Below are 23,917 nucleotides of genomic sequence, written 5' to 3' on the forward strand. Positions count from 1 at the left end.
GGCAGAGAGTAGCACTGCCAACTGGGATAGTGTGCCACTGCTAAACAAACAGTGACAACAGGAGGACAAAGGGGCACAGGAAGGAGTAGGAAGACTTCCATTAGGTGGAGGAGTTACCCCAAAAGCTCTACACTAAAAAGGAATGTCTGAACAGAAAAGAGGGCTTTTTTTCCCTTTTACCTCTTAGAGGTTTGAGGATAATAGAGTTGGAGACGGAAGGGTAATGAGTTTATTGGATGGTTTCCACCTTGAATACTTCCTCCTTTGCTTTTCTGATACAGCTTTCTGTGCATTCAGCCTCTGCACAGGCCAATGGATTATTATGCTGTCTTTTGGGACTAAATAACTGGTCACAATACTGTTGCACACTTGCTTCTTGGAATACTAGACTTCTCTTTTTCTTATGTAACTAGAAAATGACTCGGAGAGTTCAGACCTCTGCAAAGCAGCAAAGTTTGACCCAAATTGTGACTTACACCTAGTGGCATGAATGACCTGCAGACATGAATCGCCCCGCTATAGAAAACACCTTTTGTTTTAAACACCCCTTTGATATAAAATAAAAAATAGCAAATGTTATGTGTTCTCAGTCACTATATCCACTGTTTTAACAGTGGGACATGGTAACGCTTGTTATACTGCATTCACTAAAAGAGCTTTATGCTTTCCATTTCCTGACCAGTTGATCAAAGATCAAAGCTGGACAAATCTGTTGGATCTTTTGTTTGAGCTTGTTTGTTTCTAATTGCAGTACATTGCATCCCTGTTATATATATGAAGCTTTCCTACCAATTGGTCTTGATGAGCAAACTTGCCTAGCACTTTAAAAACACAGTTAAAATGTGCGAAATGGCTGTTTTGATCCATTTCTAGCAATAATGGGAGGGATAAATTGATAAAAATATAGGGGAGGTAGACTCTTAATTCTGTTTTTTAAAATGGTTTAATGTTAATTATACAATGTATCAAATTTGCACTTTATTAAGCAATATAAAAGCAATCAATCGTAATGCTTTTTATACTTGTTTGACCAGTTACCCACTTTTTTTCTGGACTTGTTCTTTCTAAGGCATTCACTTCACTTTGCTCCTGATTTATAGAGCGTTTGATCATGTAATCTAAGAAAACAGAAGGGGTGTAAGAAGGGAAAGGTTGGCAAACAGAAGTGTGTGCATCAAACACCAGCAAAGAGGTTAAATAAGGGTAAAATGAAACCAATGAAGATTGAGGAGCGGAATGAGCTTTTGGTCTTTAAGCGCATAAGGAGATCGATGTAGTGAATCTTGAAAGCAATAAAGGTAAAAGAGTAATATCCCTCTACCTTAAATGAGCAGCAGGAAGTAGACTTTGCAATCTCTGGAGGAAATGTAGAGGAATTTGTCTGTTCCCTCTTCCTGGCAAGCAGTTAAGTGCAGGCTGGGGATTAAAATGCTCAAAAACATATTTGTTTTAAAAAAGCTCTTGTTTACTGGAAAGTTCTGACTAATAATGATGCATTTTTTTTAACTCTGTACCACAAGGCATAAGGGCACTTATCTGTGTGGTGCTGGTGTGCATTCCGTGTAAAAATGGAAGCATTGGGGTATATTTCAAAACACATCCTCTTCATTTTCTGGGATTATCTTTCTTCTTTGTCTAGTTAAGTAGTACACATTTGTTGGTGTAGTGCTTTAAATGTTGACATGCATTGTGAAAGAAGACTTTCTTCTGAAGTTTTGATGTCTCAGAACTCTAAATTCCTATATTACAGGTTTACAAAAACAAGATATTTTACAAAAGAAGCTGCATTTTAACCTATTTGCCCCATGTATAGGCTATAATATTTCTATTCACCTTTGATCATTCCGTTTTTTTAGTTTAGTACTTGTCTAATTTTATAAATTACCAAGAAATGCCAGTAGAATAAAAAAAATTATCTAAAAGATCTCCGTCCATGCAAAAATGATCTGGTTCAGGATTTTTTCATTGAATGTGTTTTAGAATGAACTGAAACAAGAGAGGATCATATACAGACCAGACCCACTAATAACACTGAAATACCAGTTCAGTTTATTCCAAATCTGCTTTGTACTGTATTCTAATGATACAAATTGCAAATGTTTAATGTTGGCTGTCTGTTTGGCTTCTGCAGCAGTGTAGTTTTATACACAGGTTAGGAATGGAAAGATGACTATTGACAGGTGAAATGGGAATCATCATCATTGCACCTGTTAGTTGGAGCAGTATATTCAACAAAAAGGAAATTAGCAAATGCAGGACAATTGTTAGGGTCAAACTAAGTTTGACAACAGTTACATTATGATGGGTAGAGAAATAATAAGAGAATCTCCTAAACTAGATCCATTGTGGTAATCGTGGCAGGTAATGAAGAGAATTGTTTAAACAAAGAACATGGGGCAGCAAGGTGCACTATGGGAAGAAGATAAGCCAGAGGTTGCAGTGCTCTTCTAGGGAAAGAAAAATGATGTATTTGTTGCAACCGGGTTGCATAACAGGCCCCTCCCATGACTAAATGTTACCATCTTAAAAATAAACAGATTCATCATACTTAGAATGTGAGAATAAAGTATTGTTTTATCCTCAACTTTTTCTTTAAGCCGCCATCTTTCTCCTTTATGATTCCCTGTGTGGGTTCTGCGAGTGCTCTTTGTGTAGTTTTTTTTTTTTTTTTTTTTAAGTGGAGGAAGTGGCTGTTTGTGAGAAGCAAAATGCTACAGATAACCGGAATGGAGGCGGTCGATGTAGGTGGAGGAATAAGCTTCTGCATTTACATCTAGACAGAAAATAATTATGTGGAGTTATCCGTTTTGGATATAAGTGAATGAGATGTGGATTTAGAATGCAGCTGTAGAAATGCAGAATAGGTTTATGTAACAGGAGGCAGCTTGTTTGACATAGAATAATCTAAATGCAGATACAGATAAATCGAATTAACAGGCTACATGTTTCAGATTTATTTAAATTCGAGTCAACCTGTGAGATCTGCCTCAATCACTAGTCTTTTTTTGTATTTAGGGGGAAATAGCATCTTTGATGTTTATATTCTTTTCAAAACAAATTAATTTTGTACTTTTAAAATAAATGGAGTAAAAAAACTTAAAAGGAGAGAAAGAATCCATCAGTTCTGATAGCATGTTGCATAACCTTTTCTAAAAAATGTACTTTATATCAAGACAAGGCAAGTAGAAATGAGGTGTTTGTACTGCTGCAGTCATGGCTCATGGCTCCAGAGGCTAATCGGCCCACTTGACTATGTCACTCCCCATGTTCTCTGCTTCCATCATGTATCTGAGATCTCGTAAATGACCAAGAAAGGATGGAGCTCTGCATCTGGTTTGGCAGCATGAGCTGATTAGTATCCATATAGTTGCTTGCTCCCTTACCCTCCATATGCAAACATGTGCTTGTATTTATCTATTGCAATTATAGCCTGCAGTTGGTACATTTTGTGCCTGTGTTCATTACTTTTTATGATGAAGTCAGTATTAATAGATCAAACTTGACTATAAACAAAACTCTAGGACTTAGATAGCAGCTTGAAGCTTTAACCACCTCTTAGGGATCTTGCCTTAAATAGAGCTCCTTTCCAATCTCTTTATAACATCCTTGTTTTTTTTTCTGCTTTAATACGCAGTGATATGTATATTAATAGGTATAGTTTCCAAGATAAGTCCCCACAGATTAATTTTATTTCCTTCCAAATACAAGCACCACAGGAACATACTCATTTGTGTTTTTTCAATCAAATTTACAAGCTCCCCAAAGACATTTCCTGTGTAAAGACTGTCTGGGTGTCTGAGAGGGAGTCCCATGGATTTTCCAAACTCCTTATTTGGTTAACAAGCTACACCGCAGATAGGAATGATGGGGGAGAGCCAAGCAAAATGTGGAGAAAGTCTGAGAAGATGGGGGGGGAACTCCCTGTGATAACTCCCTGTAACTTCTCACCAAACTATTGACCCAGCTGAGAATATTTAGAAGTTCTTCATGTGGAACCAGAAGGCTTTAATGATGCATCAAGAGACCTCTATGTGAAGATAGACTTCTTACTCGTACTTAAGAGGCAATCTTTTTTTTTTCCAGTAAATAGTTTTTAGTTTAGTTTAAATAGGTTCAATAAATATAAAAAATAAGGATTTTTATGCATTTTTCTTAAAATCAACCCCTAGTTTTTATGGTTAGGTTAGTAAATCTCATACTGATGTAATTATCATTATTTACTTAACTTCTCAGTTTTAACTGGTTACATTTAGCCTGTGAACATAAGTTAAGAAAAATCATTTCCAGAGATAAAGGTAACCTTAGAAAAGATGTTTGCAAACATAAATCTTGAAATAAAAGCAAAGTTGAGGTTGGAATTTAAAATAATAAATCAGTGGTTATAAACTTCACAATTTCATTGAATTTAATTATTGGAGTCTTGCTGTAGTAAAACACAAACAGATGTCAGATCACTATGGCTACACATTTTATTAAGGTGTTGCTCTTTTTAAAATAATACATATTTGAAAATAATAAGTTCTTATTTCTACTGTATCGGTCAAAATAATAAATCAAACTAGAATTAAAAGACGGAAAAGTGAAATGTGCACTCAGGTTAAACACTGAAGAAGTGAATAAAACTTAGGATTAGAGAAGCAGCTCTAAATTATCTAACACTAAACAGAGGAAACTTTTATTCATGAACAAAACGGCACAAGACACAGAAAATCAGCCTTTTATCTCTGTATTCTTTGTGGATGCAACAGCAGCCTTGTTGCCAAACGTTTTGGCCTCAGTGAAGTCAGTATTATTTGTAGGCCTGTTAGTGAGCAGAATGGATCTTATTAGCGGACATCTGGCTGAGCGCTGCTGGTCTGTTGTTGTGGTTTCCAGCTCTGGTTAGCATCATTATCATCTTAGTCGTATAAAAGCAAACTTGCAATAAAACCACAAGCGTACACTTGTTGCTGTCTTGTGTAAGACTTCCATGCCTAATAAATATTCTCTTTGCTGTTTCCTCCTGCAGCCTTCCTTTACATTTTCTTGAATGGTTTTCAGAGGTTCATTGTTAAGTTGAGCAAACATGAGCTTTACACAGAAACAGACATGCATGGGTACTCGTTATTCCAGCCACAAAGAGACATAACATGTACATGTACCCGTGTTTTGTTTAGTCTGACTGAATTCAGCCCACTAGCAATCTGTTCCACACAAACAAACACACACAAGCTTGAAAGGCCACTTGTTTACACAAATGGACAGATAACGCCAGCACTGACAAACGGTTGGGACGGCAGCTATTTATGCAAATACATACATAAAAGAATATGCTCATACACTGGCTATAGTTACATAAATGTCATACATACAAGCCATCTGAAATGGCAGGATTTGAATCAGTTGTAGATTTGGAATACATTAGCATTTTGGTTGCTTTTGATAATGTGATGTTCTCATATTCCAGCTGCATGCACACACACACACACACACCCCTGCACACACAGACAGCATTTTTCTTCTCAACATAAAACTAAAGTGGTGATTCCCAAAGTTGAATTTTCCGATCCAAATACATCAGAGTTGGTTGCCTAAATGAGGGGAGTTACCCACATTGCTGCTTGTTGTGCTTCACAGCTTCCTGTCTCTCTGTTTATTTATACCAGAGAAAGTCTTCTTTAAATCAAACATGTGCCATAAAGAAAAAGGGTCTTTGCATTGCAACTCATTTTGCATTGGAATTGTGGTCCAACAAAAACATAAATACAATGCCTAGAGTTTCTTTGACTTAAGTAAAACTACTGAGGTCAGTTAAGTCCTATTCGTTTTAGTGCAGGAGTGGATAATGTACTTCTGGTATGACTTGTAGTGGCTGAACTGATCTATCATAATTTTAATGTAGCTTTAGGGTATTTTATTTTGAAAATGTAAACAGCCACCTCCTGCATAGAGGCTTCACACATGTCTGCAGCTCATTCAGCTCTGTTGCAGTTATTTCAACCGTAGGACTGTTTCCATTAGTCTTCGGAAGTCAACATTTCTAGCTTCCAAGTCATACATGTCAACTGGAAAGTCAGAGAAAAAATTGGAATTACAGGTCGGAAAGTCGGCTCAACGGGATGGAACCTGACTTCTGCATTCAAGATATATGCTACTAAAATAAACGGTAGTTAAACTTTAGTACCTTAACAGTAGTATGTAAAAAAAAAAAAAAAAAAAAAAAAAAAAAAACAGCCTTTCAGGTAATACTTGTGATTAGACAACAATACATTTCCATCCTGTGTATAAGGACAGGGTACTTTAAAATAAGGTGTTTTTCATTATTGTTATAGTTTTAACAGTGGCCATGGAGAATATAAGGGTCTGCAAGGAAGGCTGTATAGTATAGCCATAGAGATTGTGTCACTCCAATTTAATTTAAATTTATGTTTCAAGGATGATGAAACAAACGCCTGCTAACATAATTAAAAGAGTGAGTTTTACAAGTCATCCGTTTTTAACCAAAGCACATATGTCTGCCAAAGCTTCACACTGATGAGGGGGAAGAAAAGGAACAGAAGATTTGTGGCCTCAACCTTTCATCTACACATCGGTTTAAACATATTGAGGTTTGCACCATTAAGTTTAGGCTACAACTGGAGTTTCCACAGCATAAAACCCCAAAAACAAATATTTAGAGTTGGAAATGAACACTAGCAAACAAATGTACAGAAATGGCAGGAATTGTATATTTTGCATAAACGGAATAAAAAACCCTTTACTTGCCTATCCAGGCATCACTGTCACATTTCAAAGCCTCCAACTCAAAGTGCCATAATGTGCACTTTTTCTGAAGTCAAGTAAGGGGGGCACTGCTTTGTGGTTACCCAGAGAACATTTTGTGGCTTAAGCTTTTTTTTTTTCTGTTCAAATAATAAATAAAGGAATAAGACAAACGAATATAAAAAGGCTTAAAGGAAAAGTCTCAACAATAATTATTTAAGATTTCGAGAGGATTTCCCCATTGAAATTCACGAGAGCTATAGTTAAACTGATAATGCCCTCGTGCCTGGCAGTTGGATGTTGTATTACATTGGTGAAGAAGTGAAAAAAAAAATGTTCATGATCTTCCACGGGTTGGTCGTTCGATTACCAACTTTGATTGATGAGGGGGGATTTGTCATTGAACTTCTGGCCAGAGAACAAACACGTCATTAATCCTTTACTCTCTGCTTCGCATCGTGCGCTGGTCGTTGCCATCATGCATAATGACGCGCTTTGACAAAAAACAGATTCAGCACTCGGACTTGCTCAATAGCCGATGACGCACTGTGACGTCAAAAACCAGTAGGTGGCAATAGTGCTCTTTAAAAAACATGAATGTCTCCAGTAAAGCACATTACAATGAAATTAGTCTTAATTAAAAACACATATCATTTATTAAAAAGTATGTAATAATTTCATACTTAACGTAGTTTCATAATTGTATTGTTAATGTTACCAGATTTTCCTTTAGTTTATTTAATTTTTTTTAATATACTTATTTGTTATTAAAAATGTGTGTATGTTTTGTTTTAGTGGGTTATATGATGGGATTGTGTCCCTTTTTTTTCTTAATTTTCTAATCTATATAATATAAAGTCTCACAGCTGTTGGTCTCTTTCCATCTCTCATCATTAGCAGCTACTCGGTAGAGTGGAGAAAACAAAACTGCAGAGGCTGTGAAATATTAAACTGGGGATTATTTTTGTACTGTAAAGGTCATAAAAACCAAAACACAAGGTTTGAGTTTGCTTCCATCGTTTTCATCAGGGAAGCAGTCACAGATGCGGACCATCCCTGTTGCTGTCCATGGAGATCCAACTTTGCTCCATATTCACAGTGACCTGTGAGCTGGCAAGCTTTTTCAATCTGGCAATATTCTTTTTTTAACAATATGGGTTTAAAACTCAGGTAAAAAAAAAAAAACTGAATTATTTTTAGACTCCTATTTCCAAAGGAAACTAAATACTTTTTTCAGACAAGGATCATAGAATCTGAGTCTGTGTGATGAAGCTGTTACAATAAGAAACCCCTTATCTGTGTGTATAAACTTTAGCATCTGTTTATTCAGAAACTGGATTTGTGACAGACATAACAGACATATTTGTTGATTCCCACTTAGCAAAAGCAGTGAAAACCCAAATTATCCTTTAGTTAAGCTTAGTCCAGCTTAGAAAAGTATCCTGACAGAAAAGTTGATGAGCTGAGTGCACAACTAAAGGGAAAACAACAGATGCAGGGAAATTGTAGTTTCGCATTTATAAGTTTTGAGACCTTTATGAAGTGTAATTCTTTGACTGTTTATTTCACCATGTTCTATTTATCTGGATAGTACTTTTGGAGCATTCTTTGTTTGTTTCTAAGAAGAGTTTTCCAAACATTGACCTAAACTTTATGTCTTAAGTGTCAAAAGACAAGAACAACGGATGATATTCAGGGAGCAAATGACTGGAGATGCAAGTAACAGAGAAGAGCTGGAGTACAGATCTGTCTCCATTGCTCAGATGCTCATTTGTTTTTGTTTTTTTTTTGTTTTTTTGTTTTGTTTTTCTCCAACTTTTTAGCAATGTCAGATGAAGGATTTCTTCGTGGAAACATCGAAGTAAAAAACAGGGGATCCCTAGAGTGGCCAGTGTTTCTTGCCGTGTGCATATTTGAAATCGTCATGCTAAAATTCCTTCGATGTGCTTCTGTGGGGGGGCATGAAGGCAAGCTAGTGTGAAAAATGTGTGAATGCTGCCATGCAAGTGTGATACCAGCTCTGGGTGTCCCACTGTGTTTTTCTACTTCTATAGAAGTAGAAAAACCTTAGAAGGAAAAAAATGACTGAGTCTGCAGGAGCGATGATGCTTTTGGTAACCAAGGATGCTCTCCTAGTGAGCTCACCTGAATAAAAAACGGTGTAACTGAAAAATAAAAAATCAGTTGGTCCACTATTACATATATATTTTAGTACATCTCATGCATTTATTTTACATATACTAGTGCTTTGAATTTTTAAATTTTAAAAATACCAATAATGCATAAACTTTATGCATCTATGGTAGGTTGAAGTGCATTTGCATAAATGGAGGTTCTGTATTATTATTATTATTATTATTTATTTTATTTTTTTTTATCAGTCATGAATGGTTTTTACTCCAAATTACTAGCTGTAGAAAGTTATAAATGCAAACCTCTATGACTTTTTATGTATCTGCCCTGTTTCTGAATCGGTGTGTTTTGTTTTGTCAACCCTGGCAATGGGTGTAAATACAATTCCAGTACATAGGGAAGAGATCTCGAAAAATCTAACTTTCAAAAGAGCGTCTGAACAATTTGGTTCAAAGACAAAACATTTATGATGTGGCTAGATTTGATTGAAAGAATTTTCTTTTGAAGGCCCAAATCTTTACTCTCATGCTGGCCACCATTCTTTTAAATTCCTCTTTGTTCCATGTCATATAAGAGCTCTGTGCTCTCATTCCTATTCAGGTCTGTCCTACTAAAATAAAGGCAGCAACCTCTGAAATCATTTTTATTAAGGGTTTATTTTGCTGAAACCATCATTATGTATATTCTTGGTTTGGATATAATTCAAAGGTTTTTAAACAACCATCAGGTTGGGAGCTACCAGTGGTTATGTTTGCCATCGATGGAAGTAGTTTCACACTAATGACATGCTCTGAGAATCTCAATTTCATCAGCAAAGAGATTACCTACTCAGAGGTTCCATCTTGTGGCAGGAGAGGATTTAAATGTACTGTGTTTTCCACTGAGAGCATAGTGGTCGATGAAATCTCTGCAGCAGAAGGTTGATTCTGTTCTCCATCTGCTGCAGCTGTGGGACAAAGTTGGGCGTCTCTGTCCTTTATTGCAACATGCAAAACTCTTTTAAATGCATGTTTTTGTGTTTGCATGTTGCAGCAGTAACTAATCAGTGTTTAAATGATGTAGATGATTATTATGTGATCTATATATTTAGATGGATAAACACTTATGAGTGATGTTGGAAAAACAAGTGAAGTGTAGTGCATACAAGTTTCAGTTTAATGAAATGTCTGCTCACCATATAGAACATCATTATCGGTATAAAATATGTTTGCATGCCTCCAGTTTTGTTTAAATAGGCTGACAGTTTGTAAAACATTGTGTGAGCTTGGATGCAATCTTAATGGTGATTATGCAACATTGCTCACTGACCGTTCAAACACAAGGTCCAGATCTGTGATTAGAGATGATACACATTAAGGGTGTGCATGTTCCCATTTCCTATCCTCAGGGCCGGATTATGAGTTTCCTCTCTGCTTTCTTTATCATTGCCTTGTGGTGGATTTGGATCAGAGTGACGGTTTTTGTTCCAGACTGAAAACACAAGATAAACACCACTGTCTGCAGGCTCTCCTTAACATTCACACGCGCTGAGCAAACCGCCCCACACAACCATGACCTGGAGTATGAATAGTGTCAAGAATGACCGAGGCCAGCTCCAATACTGAATGCACGTCAATACACACAGTGCACTATGAGAAGTTTAATTGATTCAACTACTCTTACTTTATTTATTTTTTACCCTGTGACAACGACCCTTGGAGAAATGTACTTGGTTTCCACATTCGTACTTTATCATTAGAACTCTTAGCCATGTTTTTTGCTGATTGCTTTTATTAAATCAAATATATGAAGGGCACTAGTAGGTCAAAGTCATGAGTGTGTATCCTAGGTTTTGATATCATGTTCATGTGTGAAACTGATGGCATTAAGCAGAGGTATTGATTTTAGCTTGCGTATCTTTAAGGTCTTAACGACTTTAAGGTCGTTATTGCATTTTTCATGTATTCTCAATTATTGATACGTGACTCCTTTATCTTGGCCTAAAATCCTTTCCAATGTTATTGCTAATAATGTAAAATCTCTTTCCCATTTTCATGCTTAGTTTGTCTTTTAGGCTTCAAAACTATATTTAAAATGCTCTTATTCTTACAAGTCTCAGAAAGGCCTCAATGTTAATCCTGTTGACTCTACGTATAAACATGTTTACTTCCTGACAGACTAGATTGAAATTGAGTTTAAGTTTATCTCAAATGGTACAATTGAATTTCCGATTTGGCAGATGTATTCTTGGAAAAATATGATAAAATATTTTAAATCTGTTCAAAAACAGGATATTATGCATCCATCAATTTGATTTTATTCAGATTTAATTATATTCATTATCCGGTTAGATTTACCAAAAAAATAAATATTTGAGACAAGGTAAGCAACCAAGCTACAGCAGTAGTATTAATTAGAAGAATAATCAAAGGCAAAAGCAAATATTATATACAAGTACATTTACTAGGGGAGTTGCTACAAATATTACAGTGTTGTATCTTATGAATATTGATTGGTTGATTGATTGACTTTATTCATTATCTCCCAGTGGAGAAATTTACTTGTTACATCAGCTCAAATAGTTAAAGAAGAAGAAGGGTCTGAAGGACGAAAAAGGTGCATGGGATATATACAGTATTTACAGTGTGTCTACATATAACAGCTTTTTTTTTTTTTTTTAAATAGCAGGATTATTATGCAGGGTTGCGTGACCAATCAAGCCCTTGATGTGGAGTTTCCTTTTTTGCTACACCTTTTTCACCTAAACTATTTGAGTACCCGGTCCAAAAAAAAAAGAAAAGGACAAAATCTCTGACATATGAAAAATCTCTGAGGACACTGACTAACACTTGAAAATATTGCTGCATTGTCTGGTGAACCCTTGTTTCATAGATTAAGCTACTGTAAACAAGGAGCTGATTATCTGTGCCCTTTCAAAGGCATTTCAAATTCAAGACCAGCACCACTTCATTCCCCTTCCTGCTTATTGATGTACAGGCAATAAAGGCATCCGACGTAGATCATTCCCTGCAACCCAGTCAAAGCTATTTTGTCTTTACCCTTTTTTAGCAGAGCCTGCTGTCATAACTCTACTGATAGCATGCTGGCTGCACTAGGCCCTACTCGTATTATGCAGGGGGGTGATAGAACAATGTCATCTGTATACTTGTTAAGAGAAAAGTAATTTCAATTGAACATTAGGTTCATTTCCTTCAGCCCTTTCTAATGCTGTTCTAAAGTACGCATCAGAAAAGCTTGATGAAAATGACAAAATTAGAAAAACTCCCCTAAATTTGCAATAAAAGTTTTTACACTCGCTTGATTTAGTTTTTGATTTATCAATAAAGGCTTGATGCACAAAACCCCAGATGTAAACACTTTTCGAATCAGCGCTGGTGTAGTGAACTTTTACCTCACATGACTGATCAGCTGTTTCAGATCTCTGCATCTTCTTGGATGTTTCTATTATTCGAGAAGACATGGATGGAAGCAACATTGCCATTACTAGCTGAAATCTGAACGTAGGAACAACTTGCTCGATAGCAGCCCATTTTTTATAACCTTCCTCTATTACTGATCTATGGTCCACGCCAGAGTGCAGCTTCAACTTCCTGTTTATTACAGGTGAGCAAGGACGTACTGTATGACAACATTACACTTTGGTGTGCTTGGTTAATTCACTTTAACCCAAATGGAAACACGGCAAATTTGCATTTACTTTTTTTTTTTCTGTTTGCTTAAAATTCACATTTCAGTTAGATGGACACATGGCTACAGAAAGGAGGGGAAAAAAGCAGCTGAATCAATGGAGAACACTTCTACTAATAAAACAAGGCTTTAGATAAAAGGTTGCTAACTGATCAATATTTATTCAACGAAAAGATCTAAGAAAGTAGTTTGTATGCTTTCAAAGATATTTGAAAGGATGTTAGATTTGGTCTTGTGTCTTGGCTTTGTTTAGGTTCCCTGGAATACTGTTCCAAAACAAGTAAACATCATTCAAATCTCTATTTTCTTGATATAGATGGATTTATAGAGAGGTAATTTAAATATTTAGGATTTCATGCAGCAGCTAAAGTTAGATGGCTCTTGCAGGCAGAGCAAAATGGATAGAATATTCTCTGGTTTCCTGCAGCATTGGGGCAGATCTCTGTCATATTGAGCTTTGAGGAATTTATAGAGCTGATCAGCATTATGAACTCCTTATGACTTTTTACAGACATGTGTTAGTAATTAGAGAGGGCAGTTGGTTCCGTTTTAAAATGTACCTTCCTTATAGAGGCTTTAACAGATCAGTTTTCCTCATCCCAGGGTCTTGTGTTTATTAGAAACATTTTTTATACCTAAAGCTGAGTTTAGGTCATCAGACTTAGCTTGGAACAACATCATTATTAAGGATACATTTGGTTCAGAGAACTACAAATGGGGGTCATATTTGGCCTTAATATATTCTGCCTTCTTTGTCTTGATGGGTGTCGGATGTTGAAGTACCATTTTTGAAAACTCAAGGGATTGGATTTGATTGATGCTTATGTCCCAAATGCCAGCATTTTCCAAACAACTTCTGTTTCTCTTTACCATTTAAGGTATGTGTCTTTTAACCAAGAGGATTGCTATCTACTTTAAACTTTAATAGCGTCTTGAATAAGGTGTCTGCTGAGCATAGATCAGAGGTCGAGACCCATCTTGTTATGCTATTTAAGTCAATTTAAATGCATCATAGATGAAAGAGGCAACATTAAATAAAAGAACACCTAAATAATAGGCTGTTTCATACACAGTCTCTAGGGAATGCTGCTTGTTTTCTGTTTCTTCTTCCAGTTTCTGGCTTTTTCTGTCCTCATCGTTCTGCCTTCTTTTCCTTCTCTTCTCTACCTTCTCCTTACCCCTACCTTTTCTCCCAGTAAAATCATCAAGGTGAAAATAATTGATGACGAGGAGTATGAGAAGAACAAAACCTTCTACATTGAGATTGGGGAGCCTCGCCTCGTGGAGAGCAATGACGCCAAAGGTCAAGAAGAGGGTGAGCCTCCTGACCAATTTTAAAAGCTGACCATTGCAAGCTTCAGAGTGTCCGCCATACTGCAGTGACTGCATGCAATTAACCCATGGAGCTCCACAGGAGGAGATTCAGTTTTGTATGATCTTACCCTTTGTTTTACTCTCCTCCTGATGTGTCCTTGGGCATGCAGCAGGCTGTGGGTCACCTCATCTCACCACATGCACCACCTAGTTTTGGTTATTTGTTTTGTACATGTTTTAATTTGCATACTTTGTCATGTCATTTTTGTTTTTCATGCATGCATTTACCACCTCCTCTGTATGTGTTTGTGTGTACCTGTGTTGTCTCATGCAGGAAGACCATAACCGTTAGAATCTTAGACCGGGAGGAGTACAATAAGGAATCCTCCTTCTACATTGTGCTTGAAACCCCTGAGTGGAGACGCAACATGAAGGATCCAACAGGTGTGATAGTCAATCAGCAGAGATCATACACTTAATTAGTTCTCACTAAACATGATGTGTTCTCCTAAAGCGAGGCATTTATTGGACCCCTCCTATCCAAACACATTTAGTGAGTATGTGTCATAAGATTATGATATGTTAGTGATGCAATGTCATTGAAAGAGAATTATTTACACGATTTACGTATAGAAAAGTTTAGGTCAAGGTTTAGGTTGATTACCATTGAAGTAACCTTTCACCTGTGGTTTTCATAAAAGGTAAGGAAAATCTTTACCATATGAATGAAGTCTTAATGCACAAGAGGAATTCAGAAATTGGTTGTTTTACTCGTAACCCCTTTATTTTATTTTGTTATGTTTTTTTTCCCGAAATGTCTAATGCATAATTGCATATATGCTTCATGAAGCCTCGGCCATCATTCTGTTGTAGTTTTTTTGTTAATCTAAACTAGGGTTAAGAACTGTTACCTATGCTACCGGGGCGCTTACCCCAAGTAAAAAATTGAAGCTAAGTTAAAACTTGAAGCCGTCACACACTGTTTGGCATAGTTGGGTAAATCTGTGTCAGAAAGTAAAGCCTGTGCCTACTTTTTCTTTGTCCCCTTCACTCAACTAGATGACTTTAATTGAGTGATCTGGAATATAACCATTTAAAGCCTGGATCACAAAATAATTTACAGAATTATTATTATTTTTTTTTATTAGAGTTGTTATTGGACTTTCTGAAAAATGACAAAAGACATTTTGTATAAGTTAAATTAGATAATTTATTTAATTCAAATTTGATACATAAGGTGTTTCTCTATAATCTTTTAAATATTTTCTGCTCCCTACATGCATCTTATTGTGTAAGACTGGGTTTTCAAGAATAAAAATATAACACTGATGATGTAGAGGTCTCAAAACTCATGTATCAAATATGATACAATTGGCTTTAACTTAAATTGGCCACAAATTGTACGTGCACCCTTGATATTACACCCCTAAATTAAGTGACTAAACCACTTTATTAGCAAGTACTCAAGCTTACAGCTCCCTTAATGAGCTTTTATCAGAGTGAGGTGTGTTGAAGCAGATGCATCTAAAAGCTGCATAACATTGGAGCTTGAGGAATAGCATTTGAGACATTAGTTGCTGAGTATGCAATGGAGCTGGAAGTGTAAACGGTTGGAACTAATCTCTGCAGGCTTATTACTTACTAAAACTGGAATACTCACCTCTACAGTCAGGTTTCCAATATCAAAGCATACAGAAGTTTGAAGTTGTGGCTTTTTCAAAGCAGTATAGTTTTCTTTTAGCTGTGCTTAAGGCATTAGATTCCTCTGCTACCACTTGTTCATTTGTTGCTGCAAACTGCCAATCAGCTGACAAAAAGAAGGCCAAAAGTGCATGGATAGAGGGGTAAAAAATAATGCTTCGTTATTATGTGGCTTGTATAGTAAAAGAAGTCTAACCAGTTGAGCACAATGGTTTTCTTACACCAGTACCCCGACTACAAATTAACAACACTTACAGTACTATAGCTTGTCTTATATCCCTAAACTGAAAAGTAGTATATATCATTAATATAGCAGCTTTATTACACAGATAAGCAAAGAAAACTCATTAAACTGTCCAATTATTGATTCATTAATGTGTACATTACTGCATTAGTTTCGTGTCATGGACTAATTATTCATTACTTTAATTTGATTCGCATTTTGAATTGTGCTACTAATCTGTTTCAGCAGTCTTATTGCACAACAACAACTGAGGCTTTACAGAAAGTACACACTTTTGTAAAACTTCTAAATCACCCCCTCTAATTTCATTATGCTTCCAAAAAGTTAAGACTTTCTTTTAACTTTTAGAAAGGTCTTAAACAATGGTTCCTTTGCTCTCTAAATAGCTTTTTAAATGTCCTTAAATTAGGTTCCTCTCTTGGGTCTCGGCTGTAATTCAGCCTTGAACATCAAGATATTGCTCTATGCTCTTCTTCATGAATTAGGAAAGCAGACTTATTAAGGAAACAAGAATTGGCCATACAAAACTAATATATATATTATCAATTAGCTTCCATTATTTGTTCAGTTTTCAGCTAATGGCTCTGGGTAAATCCTCTTGTTTTTAGCATACTTGTCAAGCTGCAGTATATTCATTCAGTGTATTTTTTAACTTTCTTGCTATAAGACAAGACACACAAATTCTCTAACCTGACATTTTAATGTGTTCTATCAGATAGCTTAAGACTCCACTGAGGAACCCCTATAGATTTAAGGCACTTCTATTAATGAAAAGGCTGCATCCAAAATAATCAAAATGGCTGGTACTCTTTAGCCAAAGCAAAGGTGTGTCAGTGTTCACCATCAGTGTTGTCCCAAGGGTGCTGGCAATAGGGGAGATGGGGGAAGGAGCCTGTCTGTTTTTGTCTATAGGTTATGTATGCCTATCGACATTTCACCTCATGAAAATGAACAAACAAGCATAATTCCTTTGCATGTTCTGTCTATGATGCATGCTAATGTACACACCTTCATGCTTTGATTTGAGTTATAGAGAGCTTCATCTGTTGGCTAAGTTTGTGTAAGTTGTTTTACTTGCAATTCCTTTTTTGTAAAACTGTATACCCAGATGTGCCTGATATCATCAATGTCGGTTTATATTGTTCTAATGACTTCCGGATGGCTAAAGGCTGACAGGAAGCACAGCACTCAGGACTTCCTTTCCCACAATCAAGTTTTCCTATGGACCTTATGAATAGAACAACGAACTGGAGCTATGACTAGATGATTTTAGACATAGCTATAGTTTGTCACTAATAACAAAATAAATATTTTTCAGAGTGTTTTGACACGATCAGATTATCAGTTACAAAAAAAGACAGCTTTCACCATTATTAATACTACACTTGAAGTGAGATTAAGCAGATACTGATACCATACCGATACCACCTGTTTGAAATTGAGGTGTGTGTGTATATAGGAAGAACTGCATCCTACTTGGATCAAAAATAATTGCCATCATGGCTTTGTCAAGCTGCTGCCTACCTTTGTGAAGCAGGAAAAAGACTAATACAAAGTGAATTCAGTAGAAATTTGTATTGCCTTCCTGGAATGGGTGACAATAGTTGAAACTTTTGACTCTCAAAATGTTATAGGTATTGGTGCAACACTAGTATTTACGGCTCGTGAGATGAGGGAAAAAGTTGTGGAAAGATTTTTGTACCGTAGCTTAACCAAATTTAAAACCCATAAAATGTTTGTGATGATCTGGATCATGATACAATTTAGAATTTGAACAATGAGAACAATGAAATAAAGAAATTAGATTCTTGTCTGAAGCTTTAGTTTCCCCCACATACTTGACCGGGCTGTGTGCATCCTGTGTGCCATATCGTCTTTGCACATGTTTCAGCCCTTATAGTGGAGCATTTCTACATTTTTCATGACAAATGCCGTCGTTTTCCACACAGTCATGGAGCACGCCTGTCTCCCACCACACACAGAAAGGGAGGAGATGAGAGACTCTGTGATCCCGAGGGTCCCTGCTGCTGGCTGCTCTGAGCAGTGTGTTATTGCCTGGGGAGCCTTGTCAGCTTGGTATCACATATAAAACAGTTCATGATAAATACTTATTACTTGTACAAAGTACATTCCAACCAATCAGTGGGGTGAGGCAACGTATACCCGGTCTTAAAAATGTTGCAGTGCACGCAGCTGTCTGCTCAGAGGCTTATACGAGTCCGCCCAGACGCTCATGGATGCATCATTCTATCGCTGCCTTGTCAACTGTTTCCCTTTCACTATGAGCTCTGGGTTTGGTGTGAGTTCAGCCAAGCTCGGTCGGACATGATAACCAGGAAATGACAATGAAGTTTGGGAGGTGTGAGATAATGAAGGATCTGTACAGTTTATAAAAGCCAAGCCTGAATGAACAACTTAACATTCTAAAACAAGTGTAAAAATATGCAACCTCTGACTCATGAAATCTCCAAGCAATTCAGAAAAAGAACAAGCTAAATTGATGATAAGCAGACTTAGCAACACTGCTGTCCTTTCTTGCCATCTGTAGGTTGAATTCCTATCTACTTAGCTGTTGATGAGTAGGGGATCATGGTTAGGCCGGTTGTTCCTGAAGTTGACGATGATCTCCTTCGTCTTCTCCACATTCAGGATCAGACTGTTATCTCTGGTCGTTGTCTTCACTGATGAGGCCCACCATGTCACCACACCGTCAGCAAACTTCCCAATGTGATTAGTGGTGAACCGGGGACACTGTCATATGTCATCAGGGTGAACAGCAGGGGGCTCAGGATGCAGCCCTGATGGAAGCCTGTGCTTAGGGTGATGACATCACAGGTGTTCTGTCCAACCCGGACTGAGTGAGGTCTGTCTGTCAGCAAGTCTAGCAGCCAATTGCAGAGGAGTTTATTGAAGCCCAGCTGTCCCAGTTTTACTATCAGATGCTGTGGGATGATGGTGTTGAAAGCTGAGCCGAAGTCCAAGGTGTTCTTCTCCAGAAGGTGTGCTAGGCCCAGGTAAAGAGCAGAGGAGATGGCGTCTTCAGTGGAGCGGTTCTGTCAGTAGGCAAACTGGAGCAGGCCAAATGTTTGGGGGAGACTGCAGATGATGTGTTCTTTAACCAGCCTTTTGAGGTATCTTCATCATAATGGGAGTCAGTGCAACAGGCCCGTAGTCATTGAGTGCGGTGACCTGAGGCTTCTTTGGGACCTGAAAGATGATGGCAGACTTAAATCAAGCTGGCACTATGGATTGGTCCAGCAAGGTGTTAAAAATGTGAGGACAACAGCATGACCTGCACACTTCTTGAGGACCGGCTCGGTTATGTTAGTGGGGCCTGAGGCCTTTCTTGGGTTGACTATGTCGAGGTTGAGTGCCTCCTCCCTCTGATGTGGAATGGCTTTCATTGCTGGAGTGCTGTTTAGTGCCTCTGTCATGATGGGTTCACTGGAAGCGACCCAAGAATGCAGAACACCACTGACGGACACAAGGATAAAAGTTTAACAGTTTTATTGATGCACAAGCACACTGAATGTACGGGTTCTGGTTCGGGGCCTGGGTTCAGGTTCACTGGAGTCTGCGTGAGTTCAGTTAGTGTAGCCAACAGAGGTTTGATTTCCAGATGTTTATTAATTGTACCTTGAAGGTTCTTGAGGTTTGCTTTGGGAGAGTCACTGTTGGTTCTGGAGAAGAGTTCATCAGCAGAGTCCGTTAGCTGCTTCAGCGTCTCACGTCTAATTTGAACAGACCTTGGCTTTGGGATTCCCAGCTCTAGTCCAGAGCTGCTTGGAGGTTCTCTGTGAATCTTCAAGTTTGGCTCAGAGGGTCGGCTCGGCAGGTTAGCTCTTCCAGAGCTTTCACAGAGGAGGCACAGGTTTCCTGGAAAATAGACAGGGGTTAGAATCCAAGCTGGATTCAAAAGTCATAGAATTACTCTGAGGATCTAGGCTTAAGCGCTGACCAACTGGAACAACACTGTGGCGTTGAGGCAAGGTCTGAAGACAGCTTAAGTAGTGGATCCTCTGATGATCTTGACGAGCTGCAGCTGTGCAGGAGGCTCCCTCAGAGGATCCACGGCGGACTCTGCTGGAGAAAGGTGGAATTTCTCCAGCTCCCAACAGTACCCCCCCCCCCCCTCAACGACCGCCCCTTGGCGGTCCAGAAGAGGTTGATGGGCAGGAACGCTCGTACTCCTCGATGAGGGCTGGATCGAGGATGTACGAGCCTGGAACCCACTGGCGATCCTCCGGTCCGTAGCCCTCCCAATCGACGAGGTACTGCCATCCGCGACCTCGTCGACGGGAATCCAGAATGCGACGAACCGTGAAGGCCGGATGTCCATCGACCTCCAGGGCGGGATCCGGAGGGACTGAGGTAGCTGGAGACGGACGGCTGAAGGGTTGATGACTCGAGTGATCCTGTAGGGACCGATGAATCTGGGGGATGTCTCGATTGGACAGCCATACCTCCTGACCTACGGCATACTCGGGGGCGGGACATCTCCGGGCGTCGGCGAAGCGCTTGGTTGCTTCTGACGACTGGTTGAGAGTGGCAATGGTTTCCCTCCAGATCCTCTGGCAACGGCGGATGTGGTGGTTGACGGACTGCACCGAAATCTCTCTCTCGTCTGCGGGAAAAAGAGGTGGTTGATAGCTGAGACTGACCTGAAATGGGGATTGTCCAGTGGATGCAGATTTGAGGGAGTTATGGGCGTATTCGATCCATGGCAGAAATTGGCTCCAATCCACGGGGTTGTTAGATGTAAGGCAGCGAAGGGTGGTTTCCAATTGCTGATTCATGCGTTCCGTCTGACCATTCGATTGGGGGTGGTAACCAGAGGTGAGAGAGGGTTTGCAGCCAAGAGCGGAACAGAATGCCTTCCAGACCTGGGAGATGAACTGCGGGCCTCTGTCCGAGAGGATCTCTTGGGGAATCCCGTGTAACCGAAACACATGTTTAATGAGCAGCTGGGCAGTCTGGAAGGCCGTGGGAAGTTTTCTGAGGGGAATAAGATGGCAGGACTTCGAGAAGCGGTCAACAATGGTGAATATGGTGGACATACCTCAAGAGATAGGAAGGCCGGTGACGAAATCGATGGCGATATGGGACCAGGGACGCGAGGGAACAGGAAGTGGTTGAAGCAGGCCAGAAGGGGGTTGGTGTGAGGCTTTGTTACGGGCACATGTGGGGCAAGCCAACACATACTCCCTCACGTCCTTGTGGAGAGTGGGCCACCAGAAGCGTCTGGAGATGAGGGCTACTGTTCGGCTGACTGCAGGATGAGCGGAGAATTTGGCGGCATGCATCCACTGGATAAGACGGGACCTGACAGAAGATGGAACATAAGATCGATTTGACGGGCCGTTACCTGGATCGGGTTCAGTGGCCAGGGCTGAGTTTACGAGGTCAGTTATCTCCCAGTTGACCACTCCAACAGTACATGAAGCCGGAAGGATTGGTTCAGGTGTCTCGGGATGATCGACGGAGTAGAGAAGAGGGAGAGAGAACCGGGCTTCACGTTCTTGGATCCGGGTCTGTAGGAGATGATTAAGTTAAACCGAGAAAAGAAGATTGACCACCTGGATTGACGAGGGTTAGCTTGCTTTGTAGACTGGATGTAAGCCAGGTTCTTGTGGTCTGTCCATACAAGAACCGGGTGCTCAGCTCCCTCCAGCCAATGCCTCCACTCCTCCAGTGCCAGTTTAATGGCCAGGAGTTCTCTGTCACCCACATCATAATTTTGCTCAGCGCTGGAAAGCCTACGGGAGAAGAAAGCACAGGGGTGTATTTTCTGATCTGAGTCTAGTCTCTGGGAAAGGACTGCTCCAACACCGGAATCTGAAGCATCCACCTCTAGGATAAATTGTTTGGAAGGATCAGGTTGCATGAGGACTGGAGCTCTGGAAAACAATGACTTTAATTTATCAAATGCTGCTTGAGCCTCGGGAGTCCACTGAAAGCTGCGTTTGATAGATGTCAAAGAAGTTAAAGGAAGGGCGGTCTGGCTGTAGTTTCTGATAAACCGACGATAGAAGTTAGCGAAACCCAAAAACCTTTGAAGTTATTTGCGGTTTTCAGGAACAGGCCAGTCTAAAACTGCCTTGATCTTGTCCTCAGATGGTTTAACCTGGCCGCCCTCGAGCACAAACCCCAAAAAGGTGACTGAAGGTTGATGAAATTTGCACTTCTCGGCTTTCACGAACAGCTTGTTCTCCAGCAGTCTCTGTAAAACAAGACGGACATGTCTTTTATGTTCGTCGAGGTCCTTGGAGTAAATGAGAATGTCATCAACGTACACAAAAACAAAAACGTTGAGAAAGTCTCTGAGAACATCGTTAACAAGGGCCTGGAAGCAGGCTGGAGCGTTGGTTAGTCCAAAAAGCATAACTAGGTATTCGAATTGGCCCAAGGGTGTCTTGAAGGCAGTTTTCCACTCGTCGCCTTCACGGATCCTAAGGAGATGATAGGCGTTTCTTAAATCCAGTTTAGAAAAAACAGTAGCACCCTGTACGGGCTCAAAAGCAGAGGCGAGAAGAGGCAGTGGGTATTTGTTTTTAATAGTGATCTGGTTCAAACCTCGATAGTCAATACAGGGTCTCAGGGAACCATCCTTCTTTCCTACAAAGAAAAACCCGGCGCCCAATGGAGAAGATGATGGGCGAATTATTCCAGCTGCTAATGATTCGTTGATGTACTTCTCCATAGTTTCCCGTTCGGGCTTCAAGATGTTATACAGTCTACTGCTAGGTAAGGGAGCACCAGGTAACAGTTCAATGGCGCAATCATATGGTCTATGTGGAGGTAGGGACGTCGCACTGACCTTACTGAAGACAGGGGCGAGATCATGGTACTCAGGAGGAACTGAAGAAAGGTCAGGAGAGTCCATCTCCCCCCCACCTCTAGGAGAGCCCACCAAGGGAGCAGCTGAACGCAGGCATGTTTCGTGGCATGAGATGGACCATGATTCCAGGTGACGTTTGGCCCAGTTTATGTGCGGATTATGCTTCTCCAACCATTGGAAGCCGAGCACCAGCGGGGAACATGCAGAAGGAAAAACAAAAAATGAGATAGTTTCTCGGTGGTTACCCGACAGAAGTAGCTCGAGGGGCTGAGTTTGATGGGTAACTTGATGGAGTCTTCTTCCGTCAATAGCGGATACTCTGAGAGGCTGAGTCAGCGGAATAGTTTCGATTTGGAGTTGCTGGACGAGGTTAGAATCGATTAGGTTACATTCACAGCCTGAGTCGATGAAAGCAGAGAAGGAAAGACTCTGGTTAGCGCAGAAAAGTGTGGCAGGCAGCAACAGTCGAGGAGATTTCTTAGAGTTTATTTGGCCCACCAGACTCCTCAGATCCTCTGGCGGGCCCTGGCTTTTGACTTAGCCGGGCAGGCAGCAATGAAGTGACCACTCTCACCACAGTAGATACATAGCTTGCTTAACAAACGCCTTTGTCTCTCCTCTGGAGTGAGCCTGGTGTGTCCCACCTGCATGGGTTCTACATCTCCGTCGCCCGAATGAGAGGCTTGAACGGGCAACGGTAGAGACTGGGGCTTAGACCTCTGTATGGGCAGCTGCTCTGTAGAGGGAGAACAAACAGTCACGTTATGTGAGGCAGAATAAAGTGTACTCTGCTTCCTAGAACTGTTTCTGGCTCGTATTCTATTATCTAATCTGATGGAGAGGCGAATTAACTCTTCGAGGGTAGCAGGTTCGTCGAGGGTTGCGAGTTCATCTTTAATGTGCTCGTTTAATGCCATAAAAAAGGCTCCTTTCAAGGCACTTTGGTTCCATCCGGAAGCTGCCGCTTTAACCCGGAAGTTAATCGAGAATTCAGCCACCGAAGAGTTTCCCTGTTTAAGAGTGAAAAGAGCTCTCGAATCAATAGTTTGGTCAGTTTCTTGGTTGAAAACCTGGGTAAATTCAGGAATGAAGTCAGAGTAGTAACAATTTAGGCTGTCGTCAGCAGAAAATCTTGCCTGAGCCCATTCCAAGGCTCTTCCTGTTAACTGAGAGAGAATGAACGTTATCTTCTTGAGATCCGTGGAAAAACAGCCAGGAGAGTTCTGAAAAATTAACCGACATTGAAATAAAAATCCCTT

At 39.7% G+C, this 23,917-nt stretch overlaps 1 protein-coding gene across 2 annotated transcripts in view; it reads left to right on the forward strand.

The window, feature by feature from the left end:
• LOC119793391 (sodium/calcium exchanger 1-like) overlaps nt 1-23,917 on the forward strand; it is a 184,765-nt gene that overhangs the window by 102,280 nt on the left and 58,568 nt on the right. The window contains exon 5 of one of the 2 annotated variants that reach the window (XM_038300557.1): nt 14,210-14,319. In XM_038300557.1, the coding sequence (XP_038156485.1) occupies nt 14,210-14,319 (110 nt within the window). Of the gene's footprint in view, nt 1-13,757; nt 13,877-14,209; nt 14,320-23,917 lie in introns of both variants that reach the window. The other variant, XM_038300556.1, reaches the window with a different exon arrangement.

The sequence above is a fragment of the Cyprinodon tularosa genome, unplaced genomic scaffold (assembly GCF_016077235.1).
Source record: "Cyprinodon tularosa strain WSP-4 unplaced genomic scaffold, ASM1607723v1 ctg450, whole genome shotgun sequence".
In the NCBI taxonomy this organism is placed as follows: domain Eukaryota; kingdom Metazoa; phylum Chordata; class Actinopteri; order Cyprinodontiformes; family Cyprinodontidae; genus Cyprinodon; species Cyprinodon tularosa.